This window comes from Cololabis saira, chromosome 6 (assembly GCF_033807715.1).
Source record: "Cololabis saira isolate AMF1-May2022 chromosome 6, fColSai1.1, whole genome shotgun sequence".
Classification (NCBI taxonomy): domain Eukaryota; kingdom Metazoa; phylum Chordata; class Actinopteri; order Beloniformes; family Belonidae; genus Cololabis; species Cololabis saira.
This window is the reverse complement of record NC_084592.1, coordinates 30780565-30797418: the sequence shown is the minus strand read 5'-3', so window position 1 is coordinate 30797418 and position 16854 is coordinate 30780565. Positions and strand designations below refer to the sequence as shown.

Here is a 16854-nt window from a genome sequence, read left to right as displayed (position 1 = left end):
TACCTACTTTGTAACTGGAACGCTGATAACTCGGCTGTGACGTCATTCCCAGTTCCGAGTTCCGACTTCCGAGGTAAATGGGACGCAGCATAAGGTCCGCGTTAAATCGTGGCAGAACCTACGGCGTAGGGTACGCCATAGGCTCTGCGTTGGTGTAACGCGGAACCATAAATCAGCCTTAAGCCAGTCTGTTGCGATAATGTAGTTATCAGGCTACATTTATGATTTAATTGGAGTAACTCTTGATCATAAACGAGTTATTGAATAAATATAAGAAGGATTTTGTATTAGTGAAACCTCATAAAAAGAGGAATCACTGCAAAGATATCAGTGCTTTAAAAACAACAAACCTTTCTATCCTTTCTATCACATGATATTGCAATAGTAAATTAGTTTGCCATAAACCTTGTCTCACTTTGTTGTTAGTTTTGAAAGTATGAACCGCTCTGTTCAAACTTATTTCTCTTAAGAAACTGCCGGCCCTGCAATGCTCAGTCTTCCTGGAAGTCACGTGACTTATCATACATCCACAAGTGTGTGTGGCTGCACAGGGTGGTGCTGTTTACCAGATTTTCAACTCTTCTTTTATTTGCCTCTGATTGACAATTACAGAGGTATAAACTGTAAACCACGTTAAAAACACCTGAATACCTTTAATGCTTTGTATTTTCTCAAGGCAATTTTATCATTTGTATGACTTGATTGATTTTTAGACCAGCTGAGATTCAGGGCATTGGAAACAGAAACTGTCAGTTTCATCCAAAGATGTCTAAAGTCTATTTATTTCTTTTATTCAGGAAACCCCATCTGAGAAAGGCAACAAGTGTAAGTATGGAGTGAAAGAAATCCATGTATTTTTGTATGTGAAATTCTTTCTTTTCTTTTTCTTTTTTTGACAAGCAAAACATCAAGGTTTAAATTATAAAAAAATATGTATCTTAAAGTATTTTTGATGTCTAGAGTTATGTTCCAGTACATAAAAAAATCAACACATGATTATTACCCCATAAAAAAGGCATTGTGCATGTAAAAAAGTGATGCATGTGTGTTTTTGGTGGCAGATATTGGCAAGAACAGGTCAAATAATCACTTTGATTGACCATGAAATAACAGATTTCAAATTTGATCTTTAAAGTTTCAGTGACTGTTCAGCTCTTTGCTGTTAAGCACTGCATCCAACAGAAAAAGAAAAGTTTTCTATTCATGTTGTTTTTGAAAAAGAGAACTTGACTTTCTGATAGACGTTTTTACTTGGGGCCTCTACAGTGTCTTGTAAAGATTTACCCCACCAATTAAAACACACCTTATGCTTGTATCTGCAGCCTGGGTCACATTATGGTATACCACGTGGTGTTTTTGAAAAGTAGACATCCAAAGTTGCTCTCCTCTCTGAGTCATGACCAGGAACACATTTTCCTTGGCAATTGTTTTTTTTTTTTAAGCATTTTCAGCACACATAAAAGCTACCGCCGAGTGGTTCATTTTCACTTTTTATTTATTGCTCCGCATGCTAATGACAGAACCTACATCCTGCCACATCATACAGTCATCATAGTCTAAAACATTATCATACTGTCTGTGAACACTGTTCTTTTTTTGTGATCAAATGTTTTTATTTATCTTAAATAATAATTTTCTTATTATCAACTGTGGCATCCACAATGATGTTAAACAAACATTAACACATATTCTCACCCCCTTCAAAACCCACCCCTTGGACCTAAGCATTCGATGAAAACAATTGATAATAAAGAAAAACAGAAAAAAAGATAATACAAAGATAATAGAACACTTGCTCACTATTTTCCTATATGCCAGTCCTATCTTTTTCATGATTCCAAACAGCATTAAAATCTGTTCCTATTATAAGAGAGTAATCTGTGAGATCTAAAAGCGTTTTAGTGAGAGTATCATAGAACTGTGCACACTGTTCTTGACGTCTTATCCAAGATTAAGCAGATCCAAGTCGTACGGTGTCTGCCGTGGGGGTTTCTTATGAGGGACAAACCTGAAGGGAAGGATGAAGACAATTTAATGAAACCACAAGTGGGTGGGGCTAGATGTTTGACCTCGCCCACATTCAATCCATTCTCATTCTGTGTTCTGCAGCAAACACCAATTTCAAAGATGCACACCTAGCAGAGACGAGCGGTGGAGTCAAGCCTTGTGTCTGACTCCACCCCCTACAACTGGCATCTATGACCAGAGCTGTAGAGACCTGTCGTAAATTGAGCTTTTGTACCATATCTCTGTGGTATTTTAAACAAATTATGTGTTACAGACATTTTACAGACATTTTATTTAGATATGTGAAAACTTTTATCAACTTTAAAAAAATGGACACAACGTACAATAAATTGTAATAACTTTTTGGGCATGCCACACATCTGTTTAAAACTGATGGAGACAAAAAATGGATTAATGTAATGTAGCATCAATAATTTTGCCATAACCAACCAACCATATTGTTTTTCATCTAAAACCATATTGTTTTTCATCTGGAACTGCACATTCACTCATTTCACATTTGCATCTCATTAACAGCAGACGTTGCAGTGACGATCAAAGAGAGTAAGGCTGATGAACCCAACCCTGCAGATCCAGTTCAGACAGAGGAAAAGGGCAAAGAAGCTGATGCAGCAGATGAAGAGCTGTGCTCCACCTCGGCTGTTCTAGAGAATCTTTCAGAAAGGGGAAGCGAGGAGTTTTTGCAGATGCTGGTGGAGAACATTTTAAAAGCCCATGCTCATTCTTCTGCCTCTCAAGGCTTCAATTTGGAAATCATTCCTGAGATCTCATCTGCTGTTGTGACTTTCCAGAGTGGAAAAGGTACCCAGTTTGTGTCTGTATGTGTGTGCATGTGCGAGCTGGGATGTATGTGTGTGAGTTTAAAAAAAGTTCCAAAAACCTCAGCTTAAACTAGAGATGCACTGGTTGCGAGTTCCTTGGCTGATTACGATTTCCAAATCTTTAGAAGTTCTGACCTGCTTTACTTTCAAAGTACTACAGTATAACCAACCTTCTCCAAAAATGTTTCACAGTTAATGTTTTTAATTTCAACACGTTTTAACACCCATTTTATACCTGCTTCAATCCTGATAAAATAGGAAATTGGCTATTTTAGCATGGCTTAGCTAACCTATGATGCTAACTAATATTACCTTATATTTATTACATATCAAATCTGTCCATTCACCCCGATTTCCGATGTTGCTACCGAAACAGCAAACGAAACATGCACTGCTGGGCCTGACTCATGGAATAGTGGAGCTCCGTTGAAACTCACGGTTGCTCAGTGGCCCAGCAGCCTAGACTTGCAGGTCAACCAAGCCCAGGGGGCTATAGGCAATTGAGCAATGGGTAGCAGATTGCTCAAATCGAGCAGGAGGCAGCTGATTGTGGAACAGCACAATCACCTACCCATGGGTTGGTAGTCTGCTTAGTCAACCTGAAGATGTTCAGAAATGGTCTGAGGGGAAGGTTGGGCCCAGTTGGGCCCTGCTGCTTTGGCTGCTGTAAGAGGTTGCAGCTGTAAACCAGCCTGGTGAATTAAACTTTGCCTCCACCAAAAGGCTGCGAGTCATTAAGTGGCCTTTCTTTCCAGACCCTTCAATGCCAACTCAAAGTCAGTTGCAGCGGTCTTTTGACAGCACAACAAGCCATTTATTTAAAAAAAGAATTATGTTTTCGTGGCTTTTAATTTACAGCACTGATGTCCATTTCACCGAAAAACCTAACAACTAAGTAGCTAAGGTGATGACATCAAGCCGCTTACAGCCTAGACTGTCATTCAAACACCCATTCTCCTAATTATGCAGAAATGTGTCTATAATTTCGTATAATTTTATATAATGAGGTACATTAAGAAAAAAAAACACCCCCCATAGTTGTCATACATGTGAATTTTTTTGTATAAGCTGTAAGTAAGATTCTTTCTGCTTTTACATTTTTATATGGGGCATTGGTGTTTGACTCCCTTTTTTAATGGTTATTTGAGGAAATGCTGATTTTGTGTATTGCCTGGATTAGGTCAGACTAGCTGATTTGATGTAGCCTCTTGTGAATAAGCAGGGACAACTCTACCCTTTTTATATTGCCGGATGCCCTGTGTTTATTACCCATATTTAGCATGGGTCAGGTGTCGACTTAATCATAGCCCAGGTATGTTATAAACAGAATGACACGGGACGGCAGGACCTGGGAGGGATTTATTGATAACGAGATGAGGAAGTCTGTATCTGATTGTCCAGCCATCAGCCAAAACTAGTCAAATTAAAAAAGCGGTCCATTCGAGTCACCAGTTTTTCAACAGGTGCATCTCTAACTTAAACTGAGGTTTGCCTTTCAAAACACTCAGAGTGGAGTTTTCACTAAAATACTTCTTCTATTTGCTCTTTCACAGTGAATGCTGACTTTATTGCACAATGCCCTCAAAACAAGATGTTCACAAAGCTGAATTTTTCAGTCCGACCACTTGAAGTCACAAAGCAAGTAGTAGTGGAGAACATTCAAAATACTAACGTCGACATGCTCCAACTATACTTTGAAAGTGAAGGTGGGGATGTGGATGATCTAAACCTTAATGAAGCGGAACAGTCTGCTGTCATTACATTTGAAGACTGTCAAGGTACTTTATTCACACCAGATTTAATTGTGTAAACTTTCAATATTTATTCCAATAATATGCATTTATATAAGTGAATACTTTCATCATACAATTGTATATGTTGTGACAGCTTATATATTTTTTTCCATAGCTGTTCAAAAAGTCTTGAAGAAGAAACATCACATCAAAAATGAAGATATCAAAGTCTATCCATTTTACAAATCTTTGGGAGTAGCCCTGTATGGCAAGGATCAACCTTCCCTTAAACTTCCTGCTGCCACCTCTGAGCCCATAGACAGTGATATCTGGAGATACCTCACTAACAATCAAGCAGCGGCCCAGAGCGTTCGTAGTGACATGGCAAAACATTTTTGTGATGTGAATCTTGACCAGTCTACTGTACGGTTGAGCCCCTTGTCATTATTACTGAAACAGAAAGACGCTAAAGCCACAATGAAAGACTGGACGACTACTGTGAAGTCAGCCTTTGCACAAGCTATGTCAAAATTCAAATCTCTGAAGTTCCCAGTAGAGTCAGAGGTGTGGGAAAAGTCAGAGGAGAAGATCAGACAGTCACTGCTGAATGAAGATGTGCTGGTAGTGTCTGAAAAATCCAGTGGTGTCCTATCTGTGGTTGGCCTTGTGAATGATGTCAACAGACAAGAGAAAACGGTGTCTGAAGCCCTAAACAAGATTAATCAAACAGTGCAGAGGGAGAAAACAGTCAAAACCCAAGAGATCAAAGTGCCACCATCAATTTTCCACATCTTGTCTCAAGATGGTCTTCAGGATAAGCTTCTCCGAGTGTCCCCAGAGCTCAAAACACACTACGACAAAGAGGCTGCAGTTTTAAAAGTAACTGGCCTTTTCAATGAGATTTTTGAAGTGAGCAAAATTATAAATGATGGAATCCTTGGATTTAAACGGGGAAATTTAGAGGTAGATACTTATGTGTTTGACATGATGAAGGATGAACAACAAGAGGAGCTTACAAGTGCTCTCCTTACATCTGTTGGCATAAATGCAGCATTAGAAATCAGTGCACAGAGGGTACAGCTGGTGGCTCTCTCAGACAAAGATCTACTTCATGGTCAAGACCACTTGAGAAGGTTTTTAATATCCCAGTACATCGATGTTGAAGACGTTGATGTCCTGAAGAAGCCAGAGTGGCAGGTGTTGGTTGGTCAGTTGGAGAATGATAACAATAAGAAATGCAGGATAACTCAATCTCCTCAGAAAGTCGTGGTGTCCGGTCATAAAGATAGTGTCGAGCAAGTTAGCAGTGAACTCAGTAGCTTCTTAACACAGAATGCTCATGTTGAAACAACTGTTGATGTTAAAGCAAATGTCATCATTGACTATATTAAAAGTCTGGACATGTCCTGGCTGAAGGACTGGGAAGACAAGGTAGCTGTGTCTTTCAGAAAAGAAGCCATCTTCTTAAGTGGTTCCAGAGCTTCTGTGGAGCAAATAAAGATTTTGCTTGAAGATGTAGTCGCTTCTGTGTCCTTTGACATTTTAAGACTGTCCAAGCCTGGAGTGAAGAAGCTCTTCAAGGACAAGGATAGCATGTTATTATCCACAATCAGGAGGGACACTGGTTGTCTGGTCCAACTGGTTGATGAAGATGGTGATAAAGGAGATGATTGGGCTTCTGTACAAGTACAGAAACCTGTCTACCAAATTAAAACACAAGATGGGGTGGAAATAGCTGTTTGCAAGGCTGACATGTGCAGTTACCCTGTTGATGCAGTTGTCAATGCTTCTACTCCAGCCTTGAAACACAGTGCAGGTCTTGCAGCAGCACTTGTGAAAGCTGCTGGCCCTCAGTTGCAGGCTGAATGTGACAGAATTGTTTCGAAGGGACAACTCAAGCCCGGAGACTGTGTCATAACTGGTGCCGGGGGGCAGCTTTGTTGCCAAAAAATCATCCATGCAGTAGGGCCGAAGTACATAAAAACGCCTTCACATAAGGCTGAAGCTCAGCTGAGAAGAACTATTAAAAACAGCTTAGAACTTGCTGAAACACATGGTTGCACTTCTGTGGCTCTTCCTGCCGTTGGCAGAGGCCAGGGTTTTCCTCTCGATCTCTGTGTAGCTACCGTCGTCAAAGCAGTGAAGGATTACTATCTTGAGAAATATGACACTATCTTGAAGATGATTCATTTGGTGGACAACGATGACAGTGTAGTTCAGGCTATGGAAGGTGCTGTCAAGCAGGAGTTTGGAAGTCACAGCGTTGTTAATTCTCCACAACCTCTGACCACAAAAGTGTCCAAGTCTCCACCAGTGAAACGTGCTGTGGACGATTCCTGCTTGTGTCGTGTGCAGACTAAAGAAGGCTTGGACATCATTCTTACAAAAGGAAACATAGAGGCTTCAACGGTAAATTATTGATTTATTTATTATATACCTGTTAAAAATACCTCCATAGATTAAATGCAGACTACTTAAGTCCTCTATTATTAACTCAACCAACATTTCTCAAAAAGTGAAGGAATGTTTGTTTTCCCTAAAGGACACATGACCAGAAAATATGTTTGTGAAATATCTGATCTGATCAGAGTCTGTTACCATGTCCTCAGATGGAGGTGATAGTGAACACAGTGTCTGAAGATTTTGACCTGACTAAAGGGGCAGTTTCAAGGGTCATCCTGGCTGCGGCTGGACCCAGACTTCAGCAAATGGTAGCAGCCCAAGATCCTCGAGGAGCAGTCGGGGAGGTCGTTGTTACTGACGGCTGCAATCTCAAGAGCCAAAATGTGTATCACACAGTTGCCCCTAGGTGGGACAAAGGCAAAAGTACAGCTAAGAAGGTGAAGTGTTTAATACTTCAGTATGCATAGTATGTGTTAAAAAAATCAATTCCATGAGTAGTAGTTTTTTTATCATCAAAAGATATAATTTTATTTCTGCTTTGTCTTCCAGACCTTATGCGACATCTTAAATCGCTGCCTGGACTTGGCAGAGAGTAACCATATGAGTTCCATATCCTTCCCAGCCATTGGCACTGGAAACCTGGGTTTCCCGAAAGACCTTGTAGCTTCTTTGATGCTGGAAAAAATATTAGCGTTTAGCAGCCAGAACCACCCCAAGAACCTGAAAAAGGTTGTGATTGTCCTTTATCCTACGGATGCTGAGACCATCAAGGTAACAAAGGTTAACAAGCTTTAGAGAATTTTTATACTCGTAGCAGCAATTCTACAGGGAAATTACTGTAATGTAGTGCCAAACCTGGATAATAAGCTACGCTCACCATAAAAGTGTAATTGACAAAGACGCAGTGTCAAGTGTGACTTGCTGTTTTTACACTCTAGTTTCTGGAGTTCACAGTGCTACTCTCCTCTTGCTTACGATTCCACCATCCCATCAGCTCTGTTTTATTCTTATTTAACTTTGTAATTGTCATCCTTGTTTAGTTGCAACACAATCAAGGTTTTTATGATCAAATGACTAAGAAGCGGGCTGTCTGTCATTCAAGGCTCAAGATGAATTTCAAAGCAGGCTTGTGCATGTGGATGTTTATACAACTCCATGATGATTAAAAATCATGAAACAGAACTATATGTGCACACAGTTGTATAACAATGGTTAAAATAATGTGTATGAATATGTTATCCTCTATGCCTTTACTCAGTTTTGGCCATAAAACCTTTTAATGTTATGCATCTGTCTCCTACTGACAACACTATAACAATACATTCCTTCCCCAGGAATTCAGTGATGAATTTATGAAGAAGTTTCCCAGTGCTGCACATGGCTCATTGGCCCCTAACAAAGTACAAAGTCCAGGTTAGCAACAGTTTAAAATGTCCACATCTTTTGAGCAGTCACAGGATTTCATAAGTTCAGGTTTTAACAGAAAATGTATTTTCATTGTATCTTACAATATTCTGTTAATACTTGGTGTCTTTTGCCAGCTGGCCCCTTTTCCAATGTTGCCTCCAGTTCAGGAATGCATGAGACTAAACTGGGAAATGTGACCATTCAGGCAGTAACAGCAGACATAACCCAGGAGACCACAGACGTCATTGTCAACTCTTCCAATGCAGACTTTTCTCTCAAGTCAGGTAAATGACCGCAAAACCGTTGGGTAAAAAAAAATATAGTCAAGATTCATAAAATTACAAACCTTTTAGCTCCTCAATTACAACCTTGAAAAAAGTCCCAAAAAAGTCCCAAAAACCTCCCACACAGTATTTAGAATAGAAGATAGAAAAAAGATATCTAATGTTAAAAGTCAGCAGTTTAACTGTTTCATCTTTAAAATCAGCTCATTTTTAATGAGCAAGAACATGTCTCAAAACAGTCGATGTTATGTGTTTACCAGTGTGTAGGATCTGCTATTAACAACAGTTATATACAGAACGCCTGTGAACTGAGGAAAAATTCCTTCACGTTTATGAGACTTCAAGTTTCTGTCTAAATTGTGGGTTATTTTATGTCTCTTTCATCAGGAGTATCTAAGGCTATTCTGGAAGCAGCTGGTCAGGCTGTTGAACAGGAGTGCCGAAACCTTGGTAAGAATACACTGGCACAAGATCGTCCATAGAGTATGATAGGAACAGTGTCATAGTTCAAAAGCATTCAGACTCAATGTCCACTCCTTCAGCTGCCCAGCCCAACCCCGGCATGATAATGACCCAGCCGGGTAACCTAAAGTGTAAGAAGATCCTCCACCTAATCGGAACAACAGACACAATAAAAATCAATAAAAGTGTGAAAGAAGCCCTGGAAATGTGTCTGAAAACATCCCACACTTCGGTTTCATTTCCTGCCATTGGCACAGGTGAGAGTCATTTGCAGATGTCATGATTTTCAAATTTCGAGTTTTGACATATATGCTCATCTTTGCTCATATGAGGCTAGTGTAATATGAAAAATAAATCTGAATTTCATCTTGTTGCAGTGTTAGAGTTCAAACTGCTGTAAATTTGGATACGAGTTGAAATGTATGCAAAGAAATGTCATCTTTTGACGGATTAAAATGTGTCTCTCATGAATCAGTTTTATGAGTTTCCGTATAACTTCTTGTGCGGTTCTGTTAGTTTTTTGCCCTGTTACATGCTTTGCTTATTTCAACTGTCTTTCATTTTTGGTTTACATTTTGAGGTCAAGGCAATGTACAAGCAAGACAGGTGGCGGATTCCATGTTGGATGCAGTGATTGAGGTGTTAAGCCAAAACACTTCCAGTACCCTGACAACAGTCCGGATAGTGGTGTTCCAGCCACACATGCTCAAAGACTTTTCTGACAGTATGCACCAAAGGGGACATATCGACGCAAAGGATAAAGGAGGAGCCTTCATGCAATTTTGGGGCAAATTGAAAAGTAAATATAGAGAAGAAAATAACGTAATCTTTACAATGTATTAGTTCTTGCCAATTTTAAATGTCAAATTCTAATGGGATTCTTGAAATTTGTTTTGCCAGCAATATTAGTGGGTAAAACTACTGAAAGTCCAGATAAAAAGGAGGATTTTGTCATTGTGACCGTCCAAGGGGACCCTACATGTTTCCACATCTGCGGTGGCAGACAGGCTGAAGTAGACTCTGCCAAGAAACGGATAACTGACCTGATATCCATGGGGCAAACCAGTGTCCTCGTCACAGACAGCAGCATCTCTAACATGGGTCAGGCAGACATCCAGCAACTCATTGACATCCAGAAGAAATTAGGGGTTGTCATTAGATCTGAGATCATGAACGGCCAACACTCACTCATCATTGAAGGACTCCAAAAGGACGTGTTTGAAGTAAAGTGTGCGGTCTATGATATGTTGAAGAAGGTGAGAGAGGTGGAGGAAATGAAGAGGAACATGGCGCTTGCAGGCAGAGTGGCAGACTGGCAGTATGAGCAGAGTGGACAGTTCATAAGTTTTGATGCAATGGCCAACTTCCAACTTGAGCAAGCATGCGAAGAGTCAAAACCACGTATAACAATTAAAGTCCAGGGACAAGTCTACACTGTGGTCCTGCCAAATGGACCGGCCACTGACAGCCAGGGAAACGTTCTGAAGATAAGGCGAAACGACAAACTAAAAGGTATTTCACATATACAAGGAGAGTTGTTTTCACATTAGTCTAAAATGTTTGTAGTCATTATTTCTCTTCGTGCCAATTCATGAGCCCAAAAGTGTTGCCTAAATTTTTGATGCAAACAATCAAATGATAAAATCTGCATGTCTTATAACTAGGTCAAGAAGTTCCTGTTTCTTGGGACCCCATGCCAACTGGTACCACCTGCCTACCTTTTCTAATCCAGCCTGGGACACCAGAGCACACTGATGTCCTCAATCTTTTCCAGGTTTCATGCAAGCGACCAATTACCAAGGTAGCTTGCTCCCTTCTAATGTTTAAGCCGTCATTTATGTTGACAGATGCTATTTGAGGCATTAAATGCATTTTTACAGAAACAAATGTGTTAAATGAATGACCAAAACAAAATATGCAAAAATGCATTTGACCTTAGATTGAGAGGATCCAGAACCCTACATTGTGGAAGGCTTATCAGGCCAAGAAGCAGGACCTGGAGCTAAGAAATAAGCATCAGAACAACGAGAAACGCCTTTTCCATGGAACCTGTGAAAGCACGGCTAGCAAAGTCAATGAACTTGGCTTCAACAGGAGTTATGCAGGAATGAATGGTAAGATTTTAGGGTTGGGGCTTGTTTTGTCTTGATCTCGTTATTGGAAAAGGAACCAGGATTGATTACAGTAAATTACAATATTTAAAATGATTACCATATGAAGGATTAAAACAGAGTTTAAAGGAAATAGATGGAAGGAAATCCTAAGAAGAAAAACTGAAAACTCAAGGACATACAGTAGTAATGGGGATCAGCATGTAGAGCCATCAGGTATCCCCAGAATGCTAAGAAATTTTACCTTATAGCTTTAACTGATTTCTCACTTTATCATTGTTTACTGAAAACCTCTCACCCTTTTGATTAGAATTTTAGGTTGTGGAATCACTATTATATCTGTTTTTAAAACAGTTTAGTCACAGCACAGCTGCTTACACTCACCCGCCACTTTAGTAGGTATGCCTGGTATACCTAATAAAGTGGTGAGTATGCTGTGTGTAATGAGTTTATAGACAGTGTCTCCCACAGTAATTGGTTGTAGGTAGTTATAGATTACTTGAGACCCCAAAAGGACCAAATATTCTTGCACTTATGAAGCACTTATGAAAGCTGCAAGAGGCTCACATGATCACAAATGTGCTTAAGCATCATGTTGAGTCTTCAGGTTCTTGTATGATCGTATCTGACTATTTGTTGTTTGTGTGCTTACTTGAGGTATCTGAAGAATAAAAAAAATCATGAAAATATTTGCAACTATATTGCAGATCTACTCAGCAACTTTCTGTGTTGTTCCTTTTTCAGCTGCGGCATATGGCAATGGCACATACTTCGCCGTCAATGCCAGCTACTCTGCCAGTGACACCTACTCCAAACCCAATAGCAATGGGGAAAAGATCATGTACCTCTGCCGGGTGTTGACAGGAGATTTCTGCAAAGGAAAGTCAGGCATGATCGATGCACCGACCAAGGGGACCTCCTCTGTTGAAACATACAACAGTGTTGTGGACAATGAGGCTAACCCTATCATCTTCGTGATCTTCCATGACAACCAGGCGTATCCTGAATATATGATTACATTCCAGTGACACGCCCTATTTGACAATGTCTCATGAAGTTACTTGAGATAACCATGAGATAATATGGGTAATATATCAAATTTGAGTCTTTGTTTCAACTTTCACTTTGGAAAAGTATTAGTAGTCTGACTCATGTAGTGCCTTAAAAGGTTACAATGAACACATTGCCATTTGATCCAAGTAGTAATCAATGTTTTCTTTTGTTTGTTTGTTTTTTAAACTAACATATTTTTGATCATGCACTGTGTATTTGTGTCAAACATTAGCTTTTATGGCTGTAGGGACACCAGTGATAAGTAGTTCAGTACCAAGAAATCATGTAACAGAGGTTTATCTTTGCATTATCAATAATCATATCTCGATTTGAAAGTGAAATGAGAAAGCAAACTTGCTTCAGTAAGAAAAACCACCACAAGTGCTAGTTTTCTTTTTTGCTTATAGAAATTTGTGCAAGTGCAGCATTGTTTTACAATTCTTTCAAGAATGTTTTTATCTGTTTTATCTTATTTCTTATAATTGATGTCTTTGTGTGAGCACCTAACCCTAACCCAAACCCTAAACCCAAACCCTAAACCCAAACCCTAACCCTCTTGAGGGTCTTTGAGCACCGAAAAAGTTTATATAATAAACTAATTAACATAACATGTATATCATATATAAATGTAAAGAAACAGCAGCCAAAGATTGAAAAGCTTATTACTGTCAGTACATTTGGCTTCAAGCAGTGCTCAGTTTTGAGTTATGAGAAGATTCCCTGACAAACACTAGAATCAATAAACTGGTAACCAATATCCAAAAGATCTCATAAAAACTCAATCTGTGATTCTTGATGTTTACTCTGAACTTATCCAATAAAAACGTGAATATTAACTCTGATACCCATGTTAATTTTTGTGTCTCCACTGGGTAGCCATGTTTTTTTTTTGTTTTTTTTTTTTATTTAGGTCTATCTTCTAAACTAGTTATTATATTATGATTAAATACATCTATCACAGTGATTTGCTTGTGAAAGTGACAGAACCGACCAGGATTTATTATGTTCAGAGCTAATAACATTTAAAGAGTTTCCTTATGTACTAATGTATGATGTCATACGCTTGGCATTTTTTTTAATAATAATAATAATACATTTTATTTAACAGCACCTTACAAGCCACTCAAGGACACTTTACAGCTCAATGAGAACATGCCATAAAAACAGACTAAGGACAATATAACAATAAAATAGAGAAAAGATAAGTTGCAGCTTGAAACAGATGTGGCTTGAGTGGAGGGAGGAGCAGGACCTGAGAGAGCGAGATAAATAGATATATACAGTAGATATCTTTATTGTTGCTGAACAAGTTCAGTGAAATTGGCATTGGGTGGGGGTGGGAGGTTAAATACAGAGATTAGATTAGACAAATGGTGGTCTGTGGGAGGGGGTTCAAGTGTAAAAGGATTTTTAAGTTGATTCTGAATTTATTTAGGAGCCAATGGAGCTGCTGCAGAACGGGGGTGTTGTGGTTAAAGAGGGTTTTGGTGATGATACGGGCTGCTGAGTTCTGCTGAGTTAGGGGGACCAAAGTGAAGTGAATTACATTAATCAAGGCGGGAGGTGACGAGGCTTTGGACCAGGATGACAGAGGTCTGAGGGTGAGAAAGGGAAGGCGGAGATTAATGTTACATGAATGGAAATATGCAGACCAGGTTATGTTATTGATGTGAGCTTTAAGAGAAAATGAGCTGTCAAGGATGAAACCCAGACTCCTAAACTGAGGGGAGGGGGAAACTGTGGAGCCATCAATGGTAGGGGAAAACTGCCAGCTTTGGTATCCACGAGGAGAAGTTCAGTTTTACTACTACTAATACTACTAATACTGCTACTATTCCTACTAGACTGCTCTGAGTCCAGTTGGACACAGATGTTGCCATGCTAGTGCTAGATTATCATAGTTCCTAGAGTATCCAAATGTAGATTTGGAGGGCGGGCGTTCTGCTACCAGGCACCATTACTTTGGAACCAACTTCCAATCTGGGTTAAGGAGGCTGACACCACCTCCACCTTTAAAACTAAACTTAAAACCTTTCTGTTTAGTAAAGCCTATAGTTAGTGTTTAGTAAACCTCTAGCTGGTGTTGGTAAATCTCTAGGTAGTGTAAACTCTAGTTAGTCAGTAGTCATAGCTGCAGCTATAGAACAAGACTATAATAGTTAGTCTCAAATATAGCTTTGTGGTAGATATGCTGCTATAGGTCTATGCTGCAGGGGGGCACCGACATGATCCGCTGGGCGGTGCCTCTCACCCTTCTTCTCCTCTCCTCTTCCCTTCCTCTCTTCTCCATTTCCATTTTTACTCCACTGCCACTGTTTGGCTTAAGGCTTTTCTCCCACTAAGGGAGTTTTTACCTGCCATTGTTTATGTAATAATTGCTTGGGGGTCATGTTCTGGGTCTCTGGAAAGCATCTAGAGACAACATCTGTTGTATTAGACGCTATATAAATAAAATTGAATTGAATTGAATTGAATCATTTCTCTAGCTGCCATTCTAAGCAGATCAACAGTGGTACCCTGAACACTTTTTAGCAAATGCTAAAAAAAAAAAGCAAAAGTTTAAGGAGTTAATTTGGTCTTCAAACCTGGTAACTGCCCAATGGAACCAGATAACATCTTTGGGAAGAGTTACCAGGAATAAGACTTGAGAGATCAAAAGAGAGCAAAAGGGTCAGAACATACATCATGCATCTTGATGCAGAATGACAATGAAACAGATGTGTCTCGTCAAGCGTTCTGTGCATATCTTGTCTTGTCTTTCCCTTGCTCCCTGCAGGTCCATACTGTTTCTACCCACCGGTGTTATGTCAGGTTTTTTTGTTTTATTATTATTTTTTTTTCGTGTTTCGGTTTATGTTTCTTGAATCGTGCCACGCAGCAGTGCTTTTGTATTTAAAATAAATCACATTTTAGGAATTCTTGCTGCCTCGCTCTCCTGCATCTCGGTCCACAGCCACACCTTGACATTCAGAAGAGATGCAGGGAATGTCTGAGTGGAAATTTAAAACTAAAACAGCAGGTTTGTCTTGTTTTTTTTTTTTGGAGCCACTTTCTTAAAAGCCAGTCTGTGTCTTGAAATGACAATGTTAAATGAACTTCATCGCTCCACTGCATTAAAGCTACATTCACAATCGCCGTTTTAAACATAATTTAATAGTGGTTCTTGTGTCTCCATTATAAAACAGTTTTGGATGTCTTAATATATCACCTAGCCTACTCCGGTTTATGGGTCCCACTCAAAACAGTAGGTATAATCATATCATTAGCAGCATTTACAATTACTGGTCCAGGTTTGGAAATGGTTGGTGCAGCAATGAGTCCACAAACACCAACAACCATCTTTATAAAGGCAGACTGGCTATATTAAGAACTGTTTGTTTTTTTAGGGGATACATCATCTGTGTCCTTTTGTGAACCTTTAATTCAGAGTAGACTAAAGGGAGATTCAATATGTCATGCTGTGTGTCTGTCATGGCTCGTACGGAAAAGCAAACCAGACTTTAAAGGGTTCCAAAGTCTCTGAACCGGGTTTAGCAGCACCATAGTACCGGTATCAGCACCATAGTACCGGTATCAGCACCATAGTACTGGTATCAGCATACATTTCAAGTTGGTCAGACAGTGGTTATGGTCTGTGGGTGTATTGTTTCAATTTATTTGTGACTCCACTAGATGCTCTGGCGCCATCTGCAGGAGAATCGGCATTGATGCAGATTCAATCCAATCTCAAATTCAATGAACTGGTCAAAACTGCACATATTATGTTCAGAAAGAATCAACAAGAACATGCTGCCAGACTGTATCCAAGACATGTTTAATTTAAGACAACCATTACAACCTCAGAGGGGAGAGCATATACAGTAAATCAAAAATCAGAACCAACACCAAACTGCACTACAGTGGCAGCGGTGTATGGAATAAATTGGAGAGGGATTTAACCGTAACCTTATTTAAAAAAAAAAAACATTGAAAAGAAAGATGATTTCTCTGTACCAAAGTAATGAGTGGTGATACTTACTATGTTGATTTGGGTATTCATTTAATTGGTGATTTGATTATTCAAAACATGTAGACTGCAACTTTTTTTTCTTTCTTATTTCTCGAGGTTCAAGGAATCTTTGTTATCCCCATGGAGGCAATTTGTTTTACTGGCAGTCTCATCTCTTACGTCTTGCTTTTATTTCATTACTTTGTTGTTTGTAATGTTTTCTTTGAACAGTGTGTTGTTTCCTTGTTATTTTTATTTTATTTTTAAATTTGTAAAAGATGTTTTGATGTTTGTCTTATTTTTATTCTTTTTTGTGATGTCATGACCGAAAATAAACTAAACTCAACAAAAAAAAATAATCCACGACTATTTTACCTCATATTTTGATTTGACTTCGCTTTAGTCTGTTACACAAACATATTTGCTACAATATCTGGATATACGGAAGCTTCAAAAACCGTGGTGCTTTTCTTTAGAAGGTATTTTTCTGACTCTCTCTCCGAGCATTCCACTCCCCCGTCCGCAGGTGTGTCTACCTGTCTCGGCAGTTTCAAACGCGGAAGT

The 16854-nt window shown here is 39.3% G+C and overlaps 1 protein-coding gene across 3 annotated transcripts in view; it reads left to right on the top strand.

Annotated features, from left to right (window-relative positions):
• The window catches only part of parp14rs1 (poly(ADP-ribose) polymerase family member 14-related sequence 1), a 13401-nt gene extending 919 nt beyond the window's left edge, over positions 1-12482 (top strand). Inside the window, exons 3-18 of one of the 3 annotated variants that reach the window (XM_061723931.1) lie at positions 798-825; positions 2545-2829; positions 4403-4627; positions 4758-4867; positions 5264-6991; positions 7192-7422; positions 7535-7756; positions 8320-8398; positions 8527-8676; positions 9064-9126; positions 9219-9395; positions 9719-9937; positions 10039-10650; positions 10803-10939; positions 11078-11252; positions 11994-12482. In XM_061723931.1, coding sequence (XP_061579915.1) covers positions 798-825; positions 2545-2829; positions 4403-4627; positions 4758-4867; positions 5264-6991; positions 7192-7422; positions 7535-7756; positions 8320-8398; positions 8527-8676; positions 9064-9126; positions 9219-9395; positions 9719-9937; positions 10039-10650; positions 10803-10939; positions 11078-11252; positions 11994-12277 — 4725 coding nt within the window. In that variant the 3' untranslated portion in view covers positions 12278-12482. Of the gene's footprint in view, positions 1-797; positions 826-2544; positions 2830-4402; positions 4628-4757; positions 6992-7191; positions 7423-7534; positions 7757-8319; positions 8399-8526; positions 8677-9063; positions 9127-9218; positions 9396-9718; positions 9938-10038; positions 10651-10802; positions 10940-11077; positions 11253-11993 lie in introns of all 3 variants that reach the window. The other 2 variants (XM_061723930.1, XM_061723929.1) reach the window with 2 other exon arrangements.
• Positions 12483-16854: the final 4372 nt, after the last annotated feature.